The sequence below is a fragment of the Ctenopharyngodon idella genome, chromosome 2 (genome assembly GCF_019924925.1).
Source record: "Ctenopharyngodon idella isolate HZGC_01 chromosome 2, HZGC01, whole genome shotgun sequence".
NCBI classification, from domain to species: domain Eukaryota; kingdom Metazoa; phylum Chordata; class Actinopteri; order Cypriniformes; family Xenocyprididae; genus Ctenopharyngodon; species Ctenopharyngodon idella.
In genome coordinates this window covers 41539411-41565316 of record NC_067221.1, presented here as the reverse complement: position 1 = coordinate 41565316, position 25906 = coordinate 41539411, and the positions used below count along the sequence as shown (strand labels likewise).

The following is a 25906-nucleotide window of genomic DNA, read 5'->3' as shown; positions in this document are numbered from 1 at the left end:
CCCTGGCTGTGTGTTGAGTTATTTTGAGGGGACAGCAAATTTACACTGCTGTACAAGCTGTACACTCACTACTTTACATTGTAGCAAAGTGTCATTTCTTCAGTGTTGTCACATGAAAAGATATAATAAAATATTTACAAAAATGTGAGGGGTGTACTCACTTCTGTGAGATACTGTGTGTATATATATATATATATATATATACACACACACACATATATATATATACACACAAAAAATAAACAACTATAATAACAGCACAATGATGCTAAAATAACATTTCAATTTCTCACTAACATGAAAGTAAAATTATGGACTGAAATAGCTAGAACTTGTCCTTACAAAAAGGTTTAACATTATCAATGAAAAATCCTTCTAAAGCACTTATTTCAACATTTACTGATATATTGTTTTCAGTTTACATTTAATGGACCTGAGCTAACATGAACCGTTGCATTTATAACGGTCAGCATTACTGTAAAAAAAATATATATTACTCAATGCATTAATACTAATCTCTTAAACATGTCTTCATTATAAATCAAAGATTTTTTTTTTTAAATCAAATGAACATGATCTAAAACAGGGAACCTACTTAATGGTTGCAATTATCACCACCAGAACTTTAAATAGTTTAAAAACCATTTAAGACATCTTAATTCTTGTGTAATCAATGTAGCATTTCTGAGCTCATAAAGACTGCATATTTGAATTTTATTTAAAAAAAAATAAGGTTATGCCATGGAACTGTTTAATAGAGACTAGAAATGGTAAAATTGCAGCACGAAAGCCTGTGGACACATGAAATCAACATCTAGACTGACCAGCAATGAAACACCACACACTTGAGTAATTTTCCATTTTTATTTTCTTTTAGATTTACATAATCCACTTGACTTTCCTGTTTGCATGTGAGAAGTGTGTCATGTTTGTGCCCTGTACCATCCAGTCCCTCTCATGTACTCTGAGGGAAGGAAGTGAGTGCAGGAGGGAAGGAATGAAACAGGAATAAGAATAAAGCGTCGAGGTTGGGCTACAGGGGTAGACGTGTCCTTCAGACGTTTATAACTTGTCCAGGTAGTTGTCGAGTGCTGGGATGCCCTCTTTCAGGCCCTTGCGTTTGCGTGTGTCACCGACGATCTGGAAAGGTTTGGACGTGGCGTCTTTGGGGTCACCCGGCAGGATCTGCCAGTGGTCGAACACGCACTGAGGGAAGGCCTGACCGCCGGTGTTGGAGCGCAGGTCAGCTGTGAAACCTGTACACAGATACAAAATATTTATTTACTTAAATTTGTCAATGAATAATTCAAAAGATTTGTTCAAAAAGGCTTGAAAGAGTTCATATTATCTGGCTGGTAGTAGTAAAAATATATAAAAATGAGAATATATATAATAAAAATAAGTTCCAGTGTAATTCAGACTTGTTTATAGTTAAAGTCCTGCAGTGGGCATGAAGTTCTCTCTGGATATTATTGGTATTTATATATAATAATAAAAATAAAAACCTTTTCTAGCATTTAATTCAACATTTAGAATTTAAATAGTTCCATAATTATTAAATACATTTAAAAACTGAGACTGATTTTTAACATCTCGTTAAATTTGTAAACATCTCATATCCTTTTGAGGAAAAGCATTTACTAGAACACAATCATTAGGAATGAGAACTTGTGCTTGTTCAAAACTGGTTTCTTTATCTAAAAGCAGCATGCAAAATGTCATACAGCAGCACAGAAAAGAACATGTTCTGGCTGAGTTTGCAGTCTGAAAGTGATGAGAGAGCAGAAATGAATGCCGCAACGTACAAAAGAAAATAGCAAACACGCATTTCTATTGTGCCGTTATTGCCGTTGCACAACAAACGTACAGCGCAAGCAGTGTAGCCCGATTCAGAAGTGAATCTTGGACAAATTCATCCATCAAAGAGTGTTTCAAATTCACAAATTAATGGTATGAATCAATTAGAGTGGTTCTTGACTCACTGATTCGGTATAAGTTACTGGCTGGTTGTTCATTAGCCAAATGTGAAGTTAAAGACATTCAGTAGAGTTTTTGGTACTATTTTTTAGTTTTAAGTATAAAGATCACTTGTGTCATAATAAAACAGCACTTAGTTTTTTGGCAAAAATCTACTTTGAATACAAAGCTTTTGTCTGATAAAAAGACATTAAACGTAATGAAGAAACAGAAGCAGGTGAATAGTTACTCACCGAAAGACTCGTTGACAGGCAGGAAGGCCTTAACGACAAACATGGGCGTTCCCATGACCTGAGACTCCTCAAACACGTGTCCTCGTTTTCTGTTCAACACGCCGTAGATGCCGCCGACCACCTGCTCTGGGCACTATGATAGAGAGAGAGTGTGTTGAGATTGAGAAACGCTCATCCGTAAAAGAAAATTGAGGCAATTACACTGAAGTTGACATGAAGGATTTGGCGTCTCACCTGAATCTCCACCAGGTAGACGGGCTCCATGAGTCTGGGCTCGGCTGTGAGCTGACAGGCGTACAGAACCCTGCGGGCCGTGGGAATGATCTGGCCACCGCCGCGGTGGATGGCGTCTGTGTGGAGTGTGACGTCATGGATGTCGAAACGGACGGCACGCATGTTCTCCTCGCACAGCACACCCTGAGGAGAGGAACAAGACCATGAGCATGTGGTGTTCTCACTTGCAAAACTTTGTTTAAAAAAAAAAAAAAAATTATATATAAGCAAATAAAACTGAACATCAGTAACCAGGAGCAAGAAAGTCAAAAGAACAGAGCGGGAACAAAAGTCCAGGTCCAATTTTCCTTCAAAACCCAACACAACACTTGATTTGAATGTGTTCATGTCTGTGGAGGTCTCAGATGTTTGTGGTAGGGGTTATCCATCACTTCATCAGAGTGGTGCATGATTTCTCCTCATAGACCAGCCAGGACATCAACAGGACCATTCAAACCAAACCTCACTTCATTCTGAACATCTCTCACCTCTTTAGTGGCCCACTGGAATCCAGCCACGACGCTGTCCTTGATCTCGTTCAGGTACTGCACTCCCTTGGTCACGTCCACCAGGACGTTGGGTCCGGTTCCGTCAGGTCCGAAGCACCAGATCTTACGGGCCTCTGTGACCTCCCACTCGTATTTGTCGGCCAAGTAACGGGCGCGGGCCTTGAGCTCCTGACGGGACGTCACCTCGCCCTTGTCGATGTCTTCAGCGAGACCGTCGGGGAACGGCCTGGCCTTCATGTACAGACGGTTGTGCTTGTTGGGGGATTTGGACAAACACATCTGGTCTGATTCTGCACTGACCGTCTCCCTGTATGACACAACAGGGTCTGATTTCTGTAGGAGAACAAGATCGATGGATGAGTTACATCACTAAAGGTTATTTGCATTTAAAATGTATTGCCACATCAGATTCACAGGCTGATTATTTTTGTAGTCTGCTGGAATACATTTACATGACTTAAGTCAAATTCTGTATGTCACTTCAGTACTGCTCTTCACCTTCTGCCTGAAACTCCATTTTAGGGTACGTTTACACAACGATGTACTAATATCAGAAGTTTACCTTTTCTTCTTTCACGTAAAAACGATGTCAAAATAATCCCTGTTTGCGCAGATCCGCAAAAACGCCTAAAACACTATTATTATATTGTCTGGCCAGTAGATGGCAATGTCACTTTGTAAAGAAACATTACGCGCCTATAGACTGAACACGTAATGCACATGACATCAGTATTGTTTTTAGGGATGCACAATATATCAGCCACAATATCAGTATCGGCCCAATAAGAACATTTGGCCGATATATTAAAGCTGATAATAATGGATTATTTCCTTCAGCTGAGACGCTTCAGATGTGCACTGTCCACAATGATGGTTTTGAATTGCTTGAAATACGATTAAAAATCACTTCAAAAAGAAAAATACAGTTAAGTGCAACATGTGCAGCGCAAGTTTGTCATATAGACTACATAAAATTATAATGAGAACATTATAATTGTGTGTTTGGGACACGGATTTCAATGGTGAGACTTTTTTGTAATCAGGCTCTCAAATTATATAAATTTGGATAATAATTGCAGGATTACAAACGAGACGTTTCAGCTATATTACACACTAAAGGAAAGGGGAAAGTAAAATAAACAATGTGAGCACTTTAAATTAAATTATTCATGCACAAACCTTAAGTGGAATGCACGCATGGTCCTCCTCCAGATCTTTAAGGCAGATTTCCAGGTGAAGTTCTCCAGCGCCAGCGATGATGTGCTCTCCAGACTCCTCAATGATACACTGCACCATGGGGTCGGACTTGGCCAGGCGTTTGAGTCCCTCCACTAGTTTGGGCAGGTCAGCAGGATTCTTGGCCTCCACTGCCACTCTGACCACAGGGCTGACGCTGAACTTCATCACACGCATGTTGTGGGCCTGCTCGAAGGTCGTGATGGTCCCGGTCTTCACCAAGAACTGGTCTACGCCAACCAGACCCACGATGTTACCGCATGGCACGTCTTCGATGGGCTCGACATAACGTCCCATCATCAAAATGGTCCTGGAATTGACATTCAGGGTCAGAAACGAGGTACACAATTTTTTGACCTGGTTAATGAGTTAATCATGTTAATGATGCACTGAAGACTTTCAGCTGAAACAGAAAACCCCGGTTCATTGCATGACCAATGATCAACATTCAAAACGCAAAGTCATTTGGCACTGAATTCAAAACTGAAATGCATAAAACACCAGTTTATCTCGAAGTACCACCACTACACAAAAGAATTACCATGGTAAAACAATGTTTATTTACAATTACCATGACACTAATGTTTTTGGACATTAACCAAGTTTTATTATCAGTTTTTATATTTACCACAGTACTATCATGTTTTTGGGACATTTAAGCTGATTTATATATTATAGTTTGTAATGTTTGGAAATTTGAACTTATCATTTTAGTTCCTTTAATTTTTTAATATTACCATTTAGGTTTGAGAGCCAAAACCACTGAGACAATGACATTAGTGTTTATGATGTGATGTTTTGACTATACAAAAATATAAATATGCGCTATATTACAAATTCTGATGTCTTCATTTAATGCATGTTTGAAAGTTTATTTGAGTTTATTAAATTTGATTTATTAAATAAACCATTTAAAAATATTTAATTAATTTTTAAAATTATTTCAGTGCATCACTAGTGTTAATGTGTCTGGAGTGCTGCAGACCTCTGGATGGGTTTCAGGTAGAGATCCTCTTTTTTCCCAGGGGTGAAGTTTGGTCCCATGATTCGCACTTTCAGCCCAGTGGACACAACACCAGAGAACACGCGGCCAAAAGCATAGAAACGGCCCTTATCGGTGGTCGGCACCATTTTTGAGATGTACATCATGAGGGGAGCCTTCGGGTCGCAGTTCTTAATACCTGTGAACAGAACATTTATTTTAGGGACAGTCCAAGTCTGTGCATTAGCGATTTTCAAGCATGACGTAGAAGAAAAGAAACACCCGACAAAGTGGAGTGCATTCAAAATTTGACTAGAAACCCTATGCATAAATACAACCCCACACACAGCAGATAAACTACGGTCATACCCATGGCAGCTTCATCATCTCCAGGTCCTTCATAAAGCAGCTCGCAGCGGTACTTCTGGGCCGTGACGGGAGAGGGCAGGTGGATGGTGATCATCTGAAGCAGAGCTTCTCCGGCGGGCAGCCAGCGGCGCATCACGGCCTTCAGCAGGGGCTTGCCTTCTTTATCCTTATCCTCGGCGTCCAGCTTGATTTCCAGCTTATCAATCAGTTTGGCAGTTTCTTCCTTCTTGAAGTTCATGATGGCATCGAACACCTGGAGATTGAGGAAGTGAGGTATGATCACCAGTGTATCGAATACAGGTTTGCACAACCATTTGAGGCTTCGGTTGGCAAGCCGATTCATACCTTAAAGATGGGGTCCAGGATGAGCTGGGCGAAGGTGCGGGGCAGTTTCTTTCCATCAGGGCCGTTGGCGGACTTGCTGAATTTACCGGTGGCTGGGTCAAAGTATCTGGAAGAGCAGCAGAGAATGAGTAACAGGGTTCCTTCACATTTTCAAATTCCATACTTTTCCGGACTCAAATTTCCAAACCTCTCTGTAGACTTTGGACCATATTTCATAAACGGGTCATATAGCATTACATTTATATAGTACAATCTCTAAATATTTTCCTCAGGTTTTGTTAATTGGTTTTTCTTGAAGGGATAACATCCACTTGCATAATGTAAAGAAACCTAAAACGCTTTATAACCTGCATATTTTCACCTCTGACATCAGTTTGATACTGTAAATTAGGGATGCTCTGATCCGCCTTTTTTGCCTCCAATACCAATTCCTGGGATTCAGTACTGGCTGGTTTGACTTTAACATTACTTTGTAAAAAAATAAACCAATAGCTTCACTAGTAGGCGTTCAAAATAATCAGGAGTCTGGCTGACTCCATTCATGACTCGTGACTTGTTTTTCATGAATGTTTGGGTCATACATGAACACATTTATATATAAATATACTGTAAAATTAAGACATTTTAAATTTTTAGCTTTTTTTTTTTTTTTTTTTTTTTAAAGGCAGCAACATAAGATAGGACAGAACTATAAAGGCTATTAACAATCTTTCATTGCGCAAAAGTATAATATGAACGACTCCCATACAGAGCGGCACCGTTGTGTATTACCAGTATCTATGCAATCGTTTGAGCCTTTTCTTTTAGCAGTTTTAAATTTCAGTTACTGTGCGTGTGAAGAACAATTCATAGTGCTCTCTACTCGTGTTGTGATTTAACAGACACCTGGGAGAAAGTAAAATGATTTAGAAACCACGATAAACTTCGGCAAGAAAGTCCTTTTATGCAAAACCATAGACCTTTGTCTACAGATTAAGTATAACTGAAACATTTAATCATCTTGGAGAGTTTCATCGTGTTGACTGCCGTAACCGAACGCGGCACGCAGTTTGAATGCTGAATTGAGAATGACTGACAGCCACAGTGGAGGGAGGCATTTACGTGAACTTAAATATTCATATGCACCTCACATTAAACTATGGAATGGCTTCAGAACACTTGGAATATAGTGTGCAAACACTTTATGGTGCTTTTTAATGTTTTTGTGCCTTTTGTGGGGCTTAACAGAATAGTACACGCACTATATCGGATTTGGATCGGTCCCATCTAAACGATACCCAATCCGGCAAAAGCGGCAGTATCGGATCGACGCATCTACTGTAAATGTGGTTTGATGTTGCACCATCAACAAACAGCAAAGTACAGTCTGAATTAAATGATCATCTGCTCCTTTATCTGTAGCTGGACTGAATGGCAGACGCACATTCATTTAGTGAAGTTCAAAAGAGACTCGCTTATGGCAAAGACAAACAGTTTTGCGTTAATAAAATGTGCGCCTTGAATTCATCCAGTCATGTTTTGCAATCACTAAACTTTTGCTATGAATTTTTTTTTTTTTTTTTTTTTTTTTTTTTTAGTAATTACTTTATATTTTAGAAAATTGAATGGGGGGGAAATAGTCTGGAAACATTTTCAAATAAAAGGGTTCACCGAGAGTTTCCTCAAGAATGCTTTAATCTAAAGTGACAGTAAAGACATTTATAATGTTACAAAAGATTCCATTTCAAATAAATGCTGTTCTTTAGAACTTTCTATTCAAAGAATCATGAATAAAAAGTATCGGTTTCCAGATTTCAACATTAATAAGCATTTCTTAAGCAACAAATCAGTATATTAGAATGATTTCTGAAGGGTCATGTGACACCAAAGACTGGAGTAATGATGCTGAAAATTCAGCTTTGATCACAGGAATAAATCACAGTTTACTATACATAGAAAGCTTTTAAAATTGCAAAATTTCACAATATTGTTTTGACTTAAAATCAAATAAACAGTATTGCTGAGCATTTGAACTTTCTTCAATTCACATGAATGAATAAAATGGTATTTATGGTTTCATTTAAGGTATATCATCATCATGAATCTCACCTGTCACCCCAGAGTTTCTTCATCATGTCCTCCACTTTCTTACAGCGTTCAGCTGGGCTCAGCTGACCATCACCTTTAGCAGCAAACTTGGCCACATACATCTCGGCAAACTGCTTCAGAGTGAAGGCCCAGCCGTGCAGACCGGAACCAAAACCCACAGTACCGATCACTGGATCAATCTGAGAGAAAGCAGAATAAATATACATCACAAATCAACTACATCACTGCTCTAACATCATTTGGGACTGCAACTCTGAAAGGGTTTGAAAGACTGAAAGGTGAAAAACTGAAAGACTGAATGGGTTTTAAAAAAAAAAAAAAAAAAAAAAAATCACTAAAGGATCAGCGCAGGTCTCAGATATTGTGGTTAGTTGTTTGTACATCAGCTCATCAGAGTGGTGCATGATTTCTCCTCATAGACCATTTAAGCATTTCTTCACTAATTTCATACGTTAAACAAAGTTAAGCATGTTCTCACCATGATGCTACCCATAGGTCCACCCTCGTCCTCTCCGTAGGTGGAGATGATGACGTTGACGTTCTCCACAATGCGCTGGAAGGTTTGGTACAGCTCCTCAGGCTCCAGCTGCAGCTCCAGCAGGGCACGGTCCATCTTGTTCATCATCAGCACGGGCTTAATGCGCTCGGCGATGGCCTGTCTCAGCACCGTCTCTGTCTGCACGCACACACCTGAGCAAAACACAGATATTTAGCATCCTGTAGATTCAGTAACCCGTGAATTTTAGACCCTATGAAGGTCATAATTAGGACAGTATGAAATCAGTTTTTTTTTCCCCACAAGTTCTGTTTTTTTTCCCTCTTCTAATTAAATTTTTCCAGATGCAGTTTACAATTTCTGGATGCTGTTTTGCTGCCTAAATTTCAATAACCAAAAAGCATGTCTAATTAATTGAAATGAACTTAAGTTTTATATTTCATTATACAGTTTAACAAATTTCATAGGGCTCTAAAAACTCTTTACACAGTTTAACAAATTTACTAAGATCATTTCAATTAATTAGACAAGCTTTTTGATTACTAAAATTAATTCAACCAGCAAAAAGGCATCCAGAAATTTTAAAGTAGAAAAAAAAAAAAAAAAAAAAAACGCCATCCAGACAAATTAAATGGGGAAAAAAACAGAACTTGGGGGAAAAATAAAACTGATCCCCCCCCAATTCTGTTTTCTCCATTTTATTTTTTCTGGATTCAGTTTTATTGGTTTCATTACATTTTAACAAAAGCATGTGTGAATTCAAGTAATCAACTAAAACTTAATTATAACATTTACAATAAATAGCACCCTATGAAAACATGTCAATTTAATTTTTTTCATGATTCAATACAAATTTATTATCCAAAATGGGATAATCATTAAGGCAAAAAACGTTAATTCATCTTTTAAAATAAGCAAATTTTCGTGCTGCACAGCAGAGGTTTACTAGTAAAGCTGAAGAAAAAAAAAAATATATATATACTCTTTAAATTTGTGATTATTACTTTGGAGTTTTGTGTACCGTTACACCCCTACACAGTACGATACGTACCTCGGTTTTGAAGTCACGGTTCGGTTTTCAGTACAGCAGGTGGGGAGAAAACTAAACATAAAATTGCTTTTTTTTATTAAACAGTGGTTTACTGAACAAATTGTGTTTGTCTTTAAATATATTAAATTATAACTAAAAGTTTAAGGATAAACAAATTCTCTGCTATTGCTATAAACTATGTAGGAAGCCCTTACTTGAACATTACTATAATATTAAAGGTGAGCCCAAACTATTAGCCTAAATTCAATTGCTTTTTATTTTTAGATAAAATAATCACTCAAACTGTAGGCCTGCACAAACATGTAAGCTGCACCTAAGGCAGTTTTGGCATTAACTTCTAAATGTTTTTACTCCAATTCGTTGATGAAATAATCATTTCTACACAGTGGCTGTCATTTTCACAACAGATTTATATAAACATACATTAAATACCCTAATCAGGACATCACTAAAAGGTTAAGTAAAACATAATGATTATATAGGCTAATACAGTGCATATATTAAGCGAAAGAGTTCATTTCTCTAGCGAACTAACAAACTTTGGACACTAAATGGCTTTTCGGAGGTAAATGCTACATGACACATTGTTTACAAGCTTTCATTGATGTCTTTCCGCCGTTGAAACACTGACTGAGCGATTACATGAGATATATGACCGTTTCAGTAAGTTGTACTGTATCTTTCAACATACCTTCTGATGTTCTTTCATGTTTATTCTGTAAATAGTATTAAAGGGGAGATGATCGCGTTCACTCGCGCTCCACGCTGCCGGTTGAATTCAGGCGCCTGTACAGTGATCTGTCACGCCGCAAAGCACGTCAAAACGGCATTTTCTGTTTAAATTTCGTGATTTCGTGGACAGAATTTGAAGGACGACACTGTTTCTTATCGAAAGTAACAAAGCGCAGAGCTTATTGCGATTATTGGTGGTTAGGCTACAATGTAATGCTTCGGTACACACGTACACCGAACCGGTTCGGTACGAACACGTGTACTGTTACACCCATATTACTTTGAGAAGTACATACTATTCTACAATAGTGATATATTTTTGTCAATGTGATCAAGTTAAACCAAACTTTGCGCTTTAATATTCAGACACTCCTCTATATCACAGTATCATTAAGTGTACAGCCCTAATTTTGATTTATTCATCCAAAATTTGCCCAATTCCGTGACATTCCGCATTATACTGTAGATTTCATTTTAACGACCGGTTTCTGCGATTCATTCCATGCTACACCGTACGATGCATGAACACAGTAAAACATTTACCAGAGACGCAGTCCACCACAACCAGAGCTCCATCGGTGACACGCAGAGCGGCCGTGACCTCAGAGGAGAAGTCCACGTGGCCGGGAGAGTCGATCAGGTTGATGAGGAAACCAAATCCATCCTTACACTGCTTAATGAAGGCCATGTCATTCTCAGTCAGCTCGTAGTACATGGAGATGGCACTGTAAAAGAGGCACAACAGAAGGGAACTCAACAACAGGCTCTTTGTACATCAGTATTAGACACTCAGCTTGGCTTTTGTTTTTGTTCTAGTGAGCATGTCACAATTGGTTTGGGTTATGTTAGTCAAAACAGGGTGAAGGGCACATGGTTGGATTTTTCAACATAGAAAATGCACAAATATTTAATTTTATTCCAGTGTGGGAAATAAATTAGACATGACTCAATACCATAATGCAGTGACATTGCAATTTAACAGTACTTTGCCCTTATGCACATCTCAACCACTCCCTAAAGCACATTATTTATAGTCATGACATGGGTGATAGTGTTTTGATTGCATTTTATTTATAGGATTGCAATATTACAATCCCCTGACACTTCCAATCGTCTTACGTGGATTTGATGGTGATGCAGCGCTCCTGCTCGTCTTTGCGTGTGTCAGTGAAGCGGGTCTCTCCGGCGCGGGCGGAAGCGATGATTCCAGCCTTGGACACCAGAGAGTCGGTCAGCGTAGATTTCCCGTGATCCACGTGCGCAATCACGGACATGTTACGGATGTTGGACTTCTTGTCCATGATGGCACGGATCTGGTCGACTGTGAAGTTCACCTGGAATAGAAGAAGAGAGCAGTGAGAAATTCTCACAAAAATCAATTTCCATGCGTTACAAAAGAACCGTTTTTGACAAACTTCTTACAGTAAAAAGCTTAAGTTAAGCTTTCTACTTTATACTGGTACTTCACAGACAGCATTTTCAACACAATGTCACTCATTCGGACAACACAATGTTTGATAACGTCACTATGATTAGTTAGTATGCGGTTGTGAATTCAGCTGTTTGTTCATATATAGTTGAATAAACATTCAAGCAGGTACTTTAACGCCCTGAATGAACAAAACATTCACCAATTGCTGTTGTAAATCCCAAAAAGTGGGAGGAAACATCTTTCCTAATTAGGCCTACACTGCACAAAGCTTATCTTCTGTCATAAACAGTATCATTAAGGGAAAAGCTCATACATAGATTAGTTACAGCTATTTATTGGTAATTTAACCGAAGAATTCATGGACTATTCAGAAAATAAATATTCAATTCTGTACCTGAAAACTAATGCTAGACTTACCTGAAACACACTGTATATTTTATTTGCATCTTAGCTCTATTGTATTTATTTGTGCTGTTGCTTGTAATTAGATTATTTTTTATTTTTCCCCTAAACATAGGGCAATGTATTATTAGTGTAACCGTACCGAAACCGTGACACAAACCGAACCTTACACCCCTATATACTAAACACACATACAATGCAAATAGTGATATTTAGATGTAAATATCAAAATGTGTCAAGTTCAATGTAAGTGTGTCACGTGCTTATAGCAGAGCCTGTCAAAAGTATAAACTAGCAGTATCGACTTACTGACTGTTTGCATTATTTTGCCGCGGCGTCACATTACATTAAACTCAATGGCTTTTACTTAAACCCGTGAATAAAGCACCGGTTAAATATTCATCGCTTGCGCCCTTTACACGGTTTACCGGAAGCCGTTGCGCAAACAATAGGCGGCCATGTGCGTGATGTGACCACGCCGATGAACCGCACATGCGGATCGCTCCTCACACGTGACTGCTGTGCCGGTGCGGCCAGTCTGAACACACCCGACACCTGCCGTTAAACCAGCCGGCAAAGTGACTAAAACCACACACAGCCCCTCACAAACAGACGGAAAACATAAGAACTAGTAGTAGAATTAAAATATTAGGATATAGAGTTACAAAAAAGGCTACCGGTGGGTTTTACATAATATTTTTTCCTCATACACGCGATTCTTTCCACAATACGTGGCATCGTGAGCTAACAAGCTAACCAGGCCCGGTCTGACAGAGCCGGGAAAACCAAACCAAACGACCCAAAATTACATATCAAGGCTGTGGTTTTGTATTATTTCGCTGAAATAAACTACTTATAATCCAGTAAGAAACAACGACAAATAATTTGTAATGTGTTTTAAGAAATGAGTCATGCCGCAAAACAGCAGCTGCCATTTTGTTTTTCGGGAAACAACTAGCCGGCCTTTTCTCGCACACATCTAACCGAAAATCCCGTTAAACACAAAAATAATTCATCTAAGATCTGAATCCGCTCCCCGCGCAACGGTATCGAATCAAATATTATGTATGATACGTACCATTTTGACAGATGTTTCTCGATTCACTCAGCACTGATATTGGAACAGAGAGCACGCTGCCTTCCGCTGGTGGGGACAGGCAGGGGAGAAGAACGCGTCATGCCGCAGCGCGGTTTTATATTCAGCAGACGCTTTCAGCTCTGCGTCATGACGCAGACAACGCCGATTTGTTCTGTTGAAAAATACAGCTCCTCCTGGTGTCACACATGAGCAAAATCACAGTAATAGATAAAATATGGCATTTACCAGTCATGTGTCATGGCTGAAATACAGAGGAAAAATCTAAGAAAATAAATAAATAAGACATTAATTGCATAATGTTGAAGTAAATAAAAGATTACATGAATAAATAGTTACATACATACATACAAATAAACATACATACATTTGATTCATATAAAGGTATTTTAAATATTTTAAAGTGTCAAAAGGTCATTCAGTTTAACCGTCCAAAGGTCAATACAGCCGTTTCATTTGTGATTAAAATATCCGTAGAAGTCGTTGCTTTGTTATGAGAAAGAATGTGAGGAAAAATTAATTTTGGTTAAACCGAATTACTTTTTTTGGTGACAAACTTAGTCCATCTTGTAAAAAATGACAAAAGCAGTGTTAATTGATTATAAAAACCACATAATCTCATTGTTAACAATTAATACAACTTCAAAATAATAATAATTATATCTCCCTTATGTTTTTTTTACACTTTTAAAAACCTTATTCGTCAATGACCCATTTACATACAATACATACAAACAAACAAACATAAATTCATACATAAATTCATACAAACATACATACAAACAAACAAACAAACATAAATTCATACATACCAACATACATATGTACACTGCCTTACATATACATACATACATACATACATACAAATATAAATTCATACATACATACATACATACAAACATACATACATACATGATGCATACATGCATACATACATACAAACATACATACATGATGCATACATACATACCAACATGCATACATACATACATACATACATACAAACATACATACATACATACATACATACCAACATACATACATACATGCATACATACATACAAATATAAATTCATACATACATACATACAAACATACATATATACATACATACATACATACATACATACGTACGTACAAATATACATACATGATGCATACATACATACAAACATACATACATAAATACATACCAACATACATACATACAAACATACATACATACCAACATGCATACATACATATATACATGATGCATACATACATACATACATACGTACGTACAAATATACATACATGATGCATACATACATACAAACATACATACATAAATACATACCAACATACATACATACAAACATACATACATACCAACATGCATACATACATATATACATGATGCATACATACATACAAACATACATACATACATACATGATGCATACATACATACCAACATGCATACATACATACATACATACATACATACCAACATACATACATACATGCATACATACATACAAATATAAATTCATACATACATACATACAAACATACATATATACATACATACATACATACATACGTACGTACAAATATACATACATGATGCATACATACATACAAACATACATACATAAATACATACCAACATACATACATACAAACATACATACATACATACCAACATGCATACATACATACATACATGATGCATACATACATGCAAACATACATACATACATACATACATACATGATGCATACATACATACATACATACATACATACAAACATACATACATACATACATGATGCATACATACATACAAACATACATACATAAATACATACCAACATACATACATACAAACATACATACATACCAACATGCATACATACATACATACATGATGCATACATACATGCAAACATACATACATACATACATGATGCATACATACATACATACATACAAACATACATATATACATACATACATACAAACAAACATACATACATGATGCATACATACATACATGAAAACATACATACAAACCTACATACATACATACAAATATAAATTCATACATACATACATGCATACATGATGCGTACACACAAATATTTGTATAAATGGGATGTATAAATGGGATGTTAGTTGTAAAATAAATAAATACATATATAAATAAATGAACAGTCACATACATGCATATATAACTGCGTAAATGGGACGTTATTTGTATAATATTTAAGTAAGTGGCAGAAAAAATACAAAATAAACAACAGAGATAATCAATTTCTTCAACATTTTTGTTTCCATGGTTATTTTTTATTGCATTACTTTTGTGTTATTCTATAATTCATTCATTCATTCATATATTAATGTTTTAATGCTTTACTTGTGTGATAATTACATAACTTTGAAGAGTATTCGTAATCAAACGCCCTTTAGAATGAAACGCGAGGTGTTTAAATAGTTTAAATAAACATTTCTTCTTGGGAAAAAATGACGCAGTTGTTCGGGGAAATATAGCAAACAATATTTAAAAATATATTTAAAAATATGAAGCAATATTTTGTTTGTCAGTATAATATGAGGCGGAACCTATTTCTCTCACAAATCTCACCCGAGCCATATTAAAGGAAACGCAACGTAGCGCTCTGTCTTAATTCACGAAGAGTTTGCGTCAGTTATATTCCGTTTTGTTCAGTTGCTGTTCTACGCTTACTCTGTTTGCGTACCGCCTACTGTCTCTTCAGGGAGGCTTTTATCATAAGGGTCCAGGCTGGGTGTTGGTGAGTTTCTGCATTATTATCAGTTTTGTTTTAAATCGCTTTGGGTGCGAATGAATGTCACTCTTAGGTAATATAGCATACAGCGAGTGATTTACGTTAATAAACAATGTTTTTGTGTTAGTCACGATTGATTGCAGTGCATCGTGTCGGTATAATGGTTCAGTGATGTTATCAGATTGTAATAACACAGTACTATGGTATTTTCATTTTTCTCGAAGCTACTTTACTGAATACCATGGTATTATCATGGTGCATGCTTAAAAAAACACAATTCTGCTTTTTGATAGTGCAACCTGACTTAGTTTCACGCCCAAAACTGAAAACCAGATAAAACCAAACACTCACGAACCTCTTCCTTTTGAATACATTGTTTGTCAGCCAGGCTTATATAAAGACAAACAAAAGCACTGAAACTGCATTTCTTTTATTTATAGCATCAGCTGCAGTCATGGCGAAACGCAGGATAACACAGGAGACCTTTGATGCTGTGGTTAAAGAAAACATTGAGGAGTTTGACATGGAGGCCAGCGAAGCTTTGAAAGAGGCCATCGATCAGTTTGAATCTCAGGGTGAGTACACAGAATCACTTTCACACAGGAACTGGCACCTTAAATTCACTGAAAGTCTTTGGGATGTGCTGGAGGAGACTTTACAGAGTGCTTGACTCTTGCATTGACCAAAAATTGATGCATCTCTTGATGGAAATAGCATCATAACATTTATTTCTATCAAGAGGGGCATCAATTTTTGGTCAAGATAATGCAAGAGTCAAGCACTCTGTAAAGTCTCCTCCAGCACATCCCAAAGACTTTCAGTGAATTTAAGGTCCGGACTCAGAGGTGCCAATTCATGTGTGAAAATGATTCTTCACGCTCCCTCCCAATCATTCTTTCACAATCTGAGCCTGATGAATCTTGGCTTTATCATCCTGGAATATGGCCATGATGTGTCTTCCTACATGGTTGTTTAAGAAATTAAAAGCTACACACTCCATCAATAAGGGTTAGAATAACTGTTGCCAAACATATAACATGCTAGAAACTATTTAAATTCAAACAGCGACTTTTTCGGCTGAGCAATACATACACACACATATATATTAGTGCTGTCAAATAGATTAATCGTGATTAATCGCATCTAACATAAAAGTTTGTGCTTACATAATATGTGCGTATATATATATAATATTATATATTAATTATATATTACTTTTGCGCATCAAGCCTGCATTTATTTGATTAAAAATAGAGAACAAAACTGTAATATTGTGAAATATTATTACAATTTAAAATAATGGTTTTCTATTTTAAAATACTTTAATAAATATAATTTATTGCTGTGATCGAAGCTGAATTTTCAGCATCATTACTGCAGTTTTCAGTGTCACATGATCCTTCAGAAATCATTCTGATATGCTGATTTATTATCAATGTTGGAAACTGTTGTGCTGCTTAATATTTTTTTTATAACTTGTGATACTTTTCTCAGGATTCTTTGATGAATAAAAGCAGCATTTATTTAAAATAGAAATATTTTGTAACAATATACACTACCGCTCAAAAGTTTGAGGTCAGTATTTTTTTTTTTTTGTGAAAGAAATTAATACTTTTATTCAGCAAGGATGCGTTAAATTGATAAAAAGTGACAGTAAAGAAAATATTTTTATTCATGTGTTTCTGAAGACTGGAGTAATGGCTGATGAAAATTCAGCTTTGCATCACAGAAATAAATTATATTTAAAGTATATTAAAACAAAAAAAAAAACATTATTTTAAATTGTAATAATATTACTGTTTTTTTCTGTATCAAATAAATGCAGCCTTGATGAGCATAAGAGACTTCTTTCAAAAACACAAAAAGTAGTAATGTTTCAAATTTATTGACCGGTACTGTACAGACACATACACTGCGTTCAAAATTATTATGCAAGTGACATATCAGTAAGATTTCAGTACAATAAACATTCAGATTTTAGTTTTTCTAATAAAATGTTTGTTTGTTTATTTATCCATGTCTTTTTAGATAACTGGTATCAATCTCAGACAAAATAATTTGCCAGGTCTATGGAAACCCTACTTACAGGTTGTTCCACATTATTAAGCAAGTCACAGTTCTCATGCAATATGGGGAGGAAGAAAGATCTTTCTGAAGATGAAAAGCATGAAATGGTCCAATGTTGTGCAAAAGGCATGAAAACAACTAATATTGTGTGAAAAATGAATGGAGATTATCGAACTATCATTAGATTTGTGAGTGATTTAGAGCACAGCAGAACTCGGTCAGATAAAGGCTTATTAATGAAAGTTCCTGTCAAAAATATGAATTGTATTAAAAGGGCAGCTATAAAAAGCTAGTGTTGAGCAGCAAACAGGTATTGAAGCTCCTGGAGTCTCAAGAAGCTCTCCATGCAGGCTGGCAGTTGTGCGTAAAGATGCATTTCAGCCACTCCAAACCTCACAAAGAGAAACATTTACAGTGGGTGTAGAAATACATTTTCAAACAGTTTTATTGCTGTGGTGTTTTTTTGCAGCATGGGATAGTGCATAGTGCATTGTATTTCAGAAGGCACTATCCTCCTTTTTATACCATAGCTGAAAATGGCCAGTTATGAACTCCACATATCTTGCAAAAGTAATTTTAATACCCTCAGAGACCCTAAAGGGACCTTCCATCTCACTTCCCAATATTCCAGCCCAAATCAACACCCGCCAGCTCCCTGCTGACGTCACAGTCTTGATGGAACATGGTGGCCATTCACCAACCATCCAGAAATCCATCCATTTAGACCATCCATTGTAGTACGGCATTAGTCAGTGAATAAAACTGTTTAAAAATGAGTCTTCATGTATTTCTACACCCACTGTAAATGTTTCTCTTTGTGAGTTTTGGAGTGGCTGAAATGCATCTTTACGCACAACTGCCAGCCTGCATGGAGAGCTTCTCGAGACTCCAGCAGCTTCAAATACCTGTTTGCTGCTCAACACTGGCTTTTTTTTTTATAGCTGCCCTTTTAATACAATTAATTTTTTTTGACAGGAACTTTCATTAATAAGCCTTTATCTGTCCGAGTTCTGCTGTGCTCTAAATCACTCACAAATCTTATGATAATTTGATAATCTGCATTCAGTTTTCACACAATATTAGTTGTTTTCATGCCTTTTGCACAACATTGGACCATTTCATGTTTTTCATCTTCAGAAAGATCTTTCTTCCTCCCCATATTGCATGAGAACTGTGACTTGCTTAATAATGTGGAACAACGTCTAAGTAGGGTTTCCATAGACCTGACAAATTATTTTGTCTGAGATTGATACCAGTTATCTAAAAAGACATGGATAAACAAACAAACTAAAAAAATCTGAATGTTTATTCTACTGAAATCTTACTGATATGTCACTTGCATAATGATTTGGTACGTGGTGTGACATGCTGAACTCCATCTAAAACTAGTTATATATAATATTTACCTAGTTATTTTATCATCATTATGCTATTTAACAAGCTCATATTAATTGAGAGACTACATGGAATATATATACTTTTAAAAATTCTGTGTGTGCATGTCATGACTATTCAAGTGAACCACAAAAAGGTGATTTAAAATGTTAACAATACTTAAAATTGGGACCTTCAAACTATTACATTGTTTTGTAGAAATGTGATATGATACAAATGCATGTACATATGATACATGATAATGAAGTGATTTGATTAATACTCTCAGGTGTGGATCTCAGCTTCATTGTTAAAGCAGTGCCGAAAGTTTGTTCTGAAGAAAACTCGGAGGATCAAACTCATGAGGTTCTTCAGGTAAATCTATCTTCATGAGATGTTTTGTTGCTAAACTAGCCTCACTACCTCACTTCCACATGTTTTCTATTTAACCGGTGGCATATTTTCAGGCTTTAGAGTGTCTCAGAAATGCAGTGGCGTCATCGTCCGCATCTGTCCTGGAGGATCTGAGAGTCTTCACCCAGCAGTGCTCTCTCGGCTTCGCACAACGATACCTGGCAGCTCAAAAGGAGGCGTATCCCACGATCCTTGCTTGCTGCCGGAGAGCCGGTGAAGAGAAGGAAGCCCTTTCTGTCGCTCTCTCCGCCCTCTCGGCACTAACAGACGGCCAGCCGGATCTCCTGGATGTGGAAGGGCAAGAGTTTTTGATCGGTGCTTTAACTGCGCACCAGACAGATCCCGCTCTCACCTGCTTGTGTATCCGTATCGTACGGCACTTCTGTCTGAAACACGAGAACAACAGGCAGGGTTTGGTGAAGGCGGGCGTGCTGCCGCTGCTCACCGGGAGCATCACACGCCACATTGAACATCCCGAGGTCGTGAGGGAGGCCTGTATCGCGCTGAGGGTCATGACCTTTGACGACGACGTGCGTGTTCCCTTTGGACAGGCTCATGAACATGCCAGGATGATCGTGTTAGAGCAGAACGGACTGAAAGTCATTGTTGAAGCTGCTAAAGGTGAGTGAAGTTGTCACTAGGCATGGATTAACCACAGCAAATTTGGTGTCTCTCTAGCGCCACCACTTGTCCAAAGTTTCACTCATGTTTACGCTAATAACTTTTGAATCATAAGGGTTGGAAACAAAATTCCTTGGCTCAATACGATACGATTTAACCCTATGACGTCATGAAACTTTTCATGAGCAAGCATGACCTGAGGCTACATACATTTCGGCACAGCACCACCTACTGGTCCGAAGATAGCAAAAATGGATATTTTTGCTTATAACTTCTGAATGGTTTGGCCAAAAATGATAAAACTGGTCTTGTTAGATTCATGGCAGTATGCAGAGTTGAATGATATCCAATTTACCATATCAGCCATTTTGGGTGTTGGTCATTTTGCAGCAAAATGCTGTATTTTTTTGAATGCTTGGTATGGGTCATCAGCACAATGCCCTGAAGGAGCCTAAGAAGTTTTGTGACAGCGCCACCTAGTGGTGAAATCAAATATTCATATGCTCATAACTTTTGAATCATAAGGGATGGAATTAAAATATATGATATGATTTAACCCTATGACGTCACAAAACTTTTCCCGCCAAATTTTCCCGCCAAAAAAACTATTTTTTCGAACTCCTCCTAGACGGTTGATCCACTTTTTAATGAAAATCAAATCAGATCATCTTCAGACCATGCTGGCAAAAAGCGATCAAAAGCTTTTTGATAAACCCAACTATTCTCGAATAACGCGCAAACAAATTTGAAGAAGAGCATATCAAGTTGGATGCGAGGCTATATCTCCGCAACGCTTTAGCTTATTCTGACCAAACTTGGTACATGTCATCACAAGCATGACCTGAGGCTACATGCTGCATTTCGGCACAGCGCCACCTACTGGTTCGGAGATAGCAAAAATAATATTTTTGCTTATAACTTCTGAACGCTGGTCTTGTTAGATTCAGGGCAGCATGCTGAGTTGAATGATATCCAAATATCCAACCATATCGGCCATTTTGTGCGTCAGCCATTTTGCATTTTGTAGCAAAATGCTGTATTTTTTGAATGCGTTAGCGTATCATTACGAAACTCGGTACGGGTCATCAGCACAATGCCCTAAAGAAGCCTGAGACGTTTCGAGACAGTGCCACCTAGTGGTGAAATCAAATATTCATATGCTCATAACTTTTGATGTGGTTGACTTATTTTCATGGGAGTCTCCTTAGAGTCCTGAATTCTTGCCGAGTCCAACGATACCTAACATGCTAAATTTCACCTTATGCTTTGTGCAACATTGCGATTTAGTGTTAAAACAACATTTCAGATATATCTTCGAAAATGTTCGAGACGAAACCACCATAGCAATAGGTCGTTGGCTATATGTTATTGCCCAAATACCACAACTTTGATAGTAAATGGCAAAAAAATGCAATCAAAGTCATCCATGGGTCATTTTTTATATACATGTCATATACAACTCCTAAACGAAATAAGATATTTTCACCAAGTTTGACACACTTATTTATGGGCACACTCTGAGGACACATAAGAAAAGTGGTGGGATTGCACCTGTTGGTGGCGCTATGACTGAACAAAATAATAATAAATTGCCCCTAACTACAATAAAGTATGAAATTAAATGCTATATTTTACTGATGATTTTGCTTTTTGCTTGATTTTCTTTGTGCTTGGCTTCCTTAATGGCTGCTTGCAGCTATATTTTATTCCTGTGACCAAAGCTGAGTTTTCAGCATCATTACTCCAGTCTTCAGTGTCACATGATCCTTCAGAAATCTTTCTAATATGTTGATCTGCTGATTATCACATTGGTCATTTTGGGCGTTGGCCAGTTTGCATTTTGAAGCAAAAGGCTGTATTTTTTTGAATGCATTAGCGAATCATTACAAAACTCGGTATGGGTCATTGGCATGATGCCCTGAAGGAGCCTGAGAAGTTTCGAGACAGCGCCACCCAGTGGTGAAATCAAATATTCATATGCTCATAACTTTTGATGTTTGTTTCTGCTGCTCTCAGCTCACTCAGGAAACACCTCAGTGCTCAGTGAACTCTGTGCCACTCTGTCCCGTCTGGCCGTGAGAAACGAGTTCTGTCAGGACATCGTAGACCTCGGAGGCCTGAACTTCATGATCACACTCCTGGCTGACAATCTAGATTGTCAGGTGAGCTACTGGATCTTCATTTTGTCAATGAGAGTTTCAGCATGTGTTTCCTACGAATAGAAACAAACCTCAAGAGTTTGAATGGCTTGTTGTTGTGATCATCTGTTGGCTTATGAAATGGTTTTCCAGGAGCTCGTGAAGCAGGTGCTCAGTGCATTGAAGGCCATCGCAGGAAACGATGACGTCAAAGATGCCGTCGTTAATGCAGGCGGGGGGGAATTTATCATCATGGCCATGAACCGTCACATGTCCAATGCACAGGTGTGTCCCATAGCTGTACATGTCAGAATTATTATTTAATTATTGTCCAGAATGCCTTTTAAACACTAATTGAAGTGCATTTTGGAATAATACATTGAATTGTTTATAGTAATATTCATACACTCAAACATTAGATAATGATAATAATGATTAATAATTCAGTATTTAAAATGCCTCATAAAGAAGATCAATTATATAATTAAATTCTGCTAATTACCAGTAAATTTTACCCTTGCTTTGTTCTGGAAGTTGAGACTAATCAATACATTCACATTTCCTTTAAGAAGTTCATTATGATTGTTTTTTGTTTATGAAAGCAGTCTCTTCTGCTCACCAAGGCTGCATTTATTTGATCAAAAATACTGTGAAAATAGTGAAATATTATTACAATTTTAAACAACTTTTCTATTGTAATATATTGTTAAAATGTATATTATTTCTGTGATCAAAGCTGAATTGTCAGCATCATTACTCCGGTCTTCAGTGTCACATGATCCTTCAGAAATCATTTTAATATGCTGATTTGAAGCATTTATGATTAAAAATGGTTAAAATTAATAATTCAATGGTTTTTGTTTCATGTTGCATTAATAAAGTTCCTCTGTGTGACCGTGTTGGGTAGGCAAATTCAGCTCAAAAATCACTTGTTAATTGTTACAAGCTAATTTTTTAATTCTGAAGCTCCTCATAAACCCAGTTGGTTTCTCAGTCTTTCGCTCTGTTTGTCCTGCTGCTGGTTTAGGTGTGTGAGCAGGGATGTGCAGCGCTGTGTGTCCTCGCTCTCCGCAAACCCAACAACTGTAAAATCATCATGGATAGCGGCGGAGCGCTGGCGGCCCTACAGGCCATGAAGAACCACCCGACTGAAGTTAATGTGCAGGTAAAGCTGCCTGACTTCTCTTTTATGCATTTAGCAGATGCTTTTATCCAAAGAGTCTTGCATTGCATTCAAAGCTCATGCAAAACTCATTGGCTCTCTTATTTAGAAGGCGGGAGTTATTCCACCATATTGGACGTTCTCCCATTCATAGTAACCTGAGTGCACCGTCTCTGTGTATCTAAAGTCTTTGACTTGGTGTTGCAATTGCCACACTCTGCTGTTTGAGCTCGGAAATAAAATACATAGTAACAGGAAAGTGAAAGTTTTCAGCATTTTAGTTGCAGAATACCTTTTATACCTTCTAAAACTAGGTGAAAATGCATCTCCTTTTGCTTTTAACCATTCATTTTCTTTTTCTTTTTTTATTTGTTTACTTTTTCATCCAAAAAATTCATTTCTTTCTGTAAATATGCTGTGTTTTGATAGTCCTATTTGATTTTATTTTGCCTCTTGGGGAATACTTTGTAACAGGGTTATTATAGTAATCTAAAACCATAAAAAATACTTTTGTTAATGGAAATAAAAACAAACTTTAACTTAAATGAAAGTATACTATAGTTACCAAGGCATCATTTTCATCGTTTAACATGATGTACTAATATAACTAAAACTGAAATAAAAATTAATAAAACTATGTTGACTATATATATTTAAACTATATATATATATATATATATTTAAAAAATAACTAAAACTCAAAACAAAATTACTAAAATGTTAACAAAAATAGTTAAAGTAATTTATTAATAAATAAATTTAATCAATTAATTAAAATGAAAAATATAAAAACTAATTTAAAATATTACTAAAAACTAATTATAGTATCTCAATAATACTAAAATAACACTGGCTCATAGTGATTTAAATAAACTAGTGTTTATTAACAATTAACAATATATAATATACACACATTATATATATATGTATGTGTGTGTGTGTGTGTGTGTGTATATATATATATATATATATATAATTTATTTTTATTACTTTTTTAAAATTGTTAATAATTATTACTTCTTGAAATACTGTGAGCAAGCCTTTCTGGCAGTTTTTACTTCTGTTCCCTTTGTTTTCTTTTTCTTAAAACACAAAAAACTGAACAAAAGTTCTTCAGATGCTGTATTGACGTGTCTTTCCTGTTGCTTCTGGAAACCAGCCATCAGTTTGTATTGTTTTCTGAAACTCTATTCCTTGTTGACTAATGCCGCGTCTCCTGTTGCTTCAGAAACAGTCCTGCATGCTGCTGAGGAACCTGGTGGCGCGCTCACGTGACTACACTCAGCCCATTCTGGAGATGGGAGCGGAGGCGCTGATCTCGCAGGCTCTGACGGCTCACAGGGACTGTGGTGACGTGGGTCGAGCCGCGCTGAGAGACCTCGGCTGCCAGGTGGAGCTACGAGAACTCTGGACAGGAAAGAAAGGAAGCCTGAGTCACTAAACGAACTGTTGCCTAATGTCTGCTACACTCACACGTTTAAATCATGTGACAACATGTCCTAACTGTGGAGGTCATACTAGATGTATGTGATCAAACATCCTTCCAGTAGAGCTGAAATGCATCTGACATCAGACCACGTGAATAGAGGATGCATTACTAGTTACAGTGTAGATATGTGTTTTTTTTTGTCTAAACATGTTATTGCAGATATTTATAGTTTGTACGATGTTTTTTAACCACTGTGCTTGGTCTGGATTCATTTGAGCTGATGTTCACAGTGTACTTAATTCAGAAGTGCATTGCTGGATTGCATTTAACCCTTAGTATATTTAATGTAAGGACCATCATCCAGCGCTGTATCCTATATGAGCGTTCACCGCAGTGCTTTTGATGCTTTTATTGTACCCTTTCATGCACACAACATGACATGGTGAGCTAAAATATGAGCCACAAATGTTTTCTCAGTTGTATGTGTTGATTCTGTATTTAAACCTGCTCTGTACTGGAACCATTTGTGTTTGTGGATTAAATCAAGCAGCTCTGGAGACAAATGAGTTTTGCACTGGCCAGGTTATTATTCTGTTGCAAAAATGTACCATTATAAATGTATATTAAAATGCATTAGTTATAGTTGCAGCTGTAAAATCTTAATAAATTAATATCGAAATCCAGTATT

At 37.0% G+C, this 25906-nt stretch overlaps 2 protein-coding genes across 5 annotated transcripts; one reads left to right on the top strand and one right to left on the bottom strand.

Moving 5' to 3' along the window:
* Positions 1–850: 850 nt before the first annotated feature.
* Positions 851–13371, bottom strand: eef2b (eukaryotic translation elongation factor 2b). The gene is made up of 13 exons (XM_051883139.1): positions 13204–13371; positions 11411–11625; positions 10835–11016; positions 8491–8702; positions 8013–8191; positions 5925–6030; positions 5580–5832; positions 5214–5409; positions 4172–4538; positions 2972–3325; positions 2445–2627; positions 2211–2343; positions 851–1256 (listed from the first exon to the last, which is right to left on the bottom strand). The coding sequence occupies exons 1-13, from the start codon at positions 13204–13206 to the stop codon at positions 1063–1065; spliced, it is 2577 nt and encodes an 858-aa protein (XP_051739099.1). The 5' UTR covers positions 13207–13371; the 3' UTR covers positions 851–1062.
* Positions 13372–15854: 2483 nt separating this feature from the next.
* armc6 (armadillo repeat containing 6) lies at positions 15855–25904 on the top strand. 4 transcript variants are annotated; one of them, XM_051873008.1, is made up of 8 exons: positions 15855–16019; positions 16460–16588; positions 19744–19829; positions 19922–20489; positions 22506–22651; positions 22781–22912; positions 23655–23792; positions 25018–25904. In XM_051873008.1, the coding sequence occupies exons 2-8, from the start codon at positions 16468–16470 to the stop codon at positions 25228–25230; spliced, it is 1404 nt and encodes a 467-aa protein (XP_051728968.1). In that variant the 5' UTR covers positions 15855–16019; positions 16460–16467; the 3' UTR covers positions 25231–25904. The 4 variants fall into 4 exon arrangements, with proteins under 4 accessions (XP_051728968.1, XP_051728958.1, XP_051728940.1 ...); XM_051872998.1 differs by having other exon boundaries at positions 16454–16588; XM_051872980.1 differs by lacking the exon at positions 15855–16019 and adding an exon at positions 16034–16086 and having other exon boundaries at positions 16454–16588.
* The last annotated feature ends 2 nt before the right edge of the window (positions 25905–25906 follow it).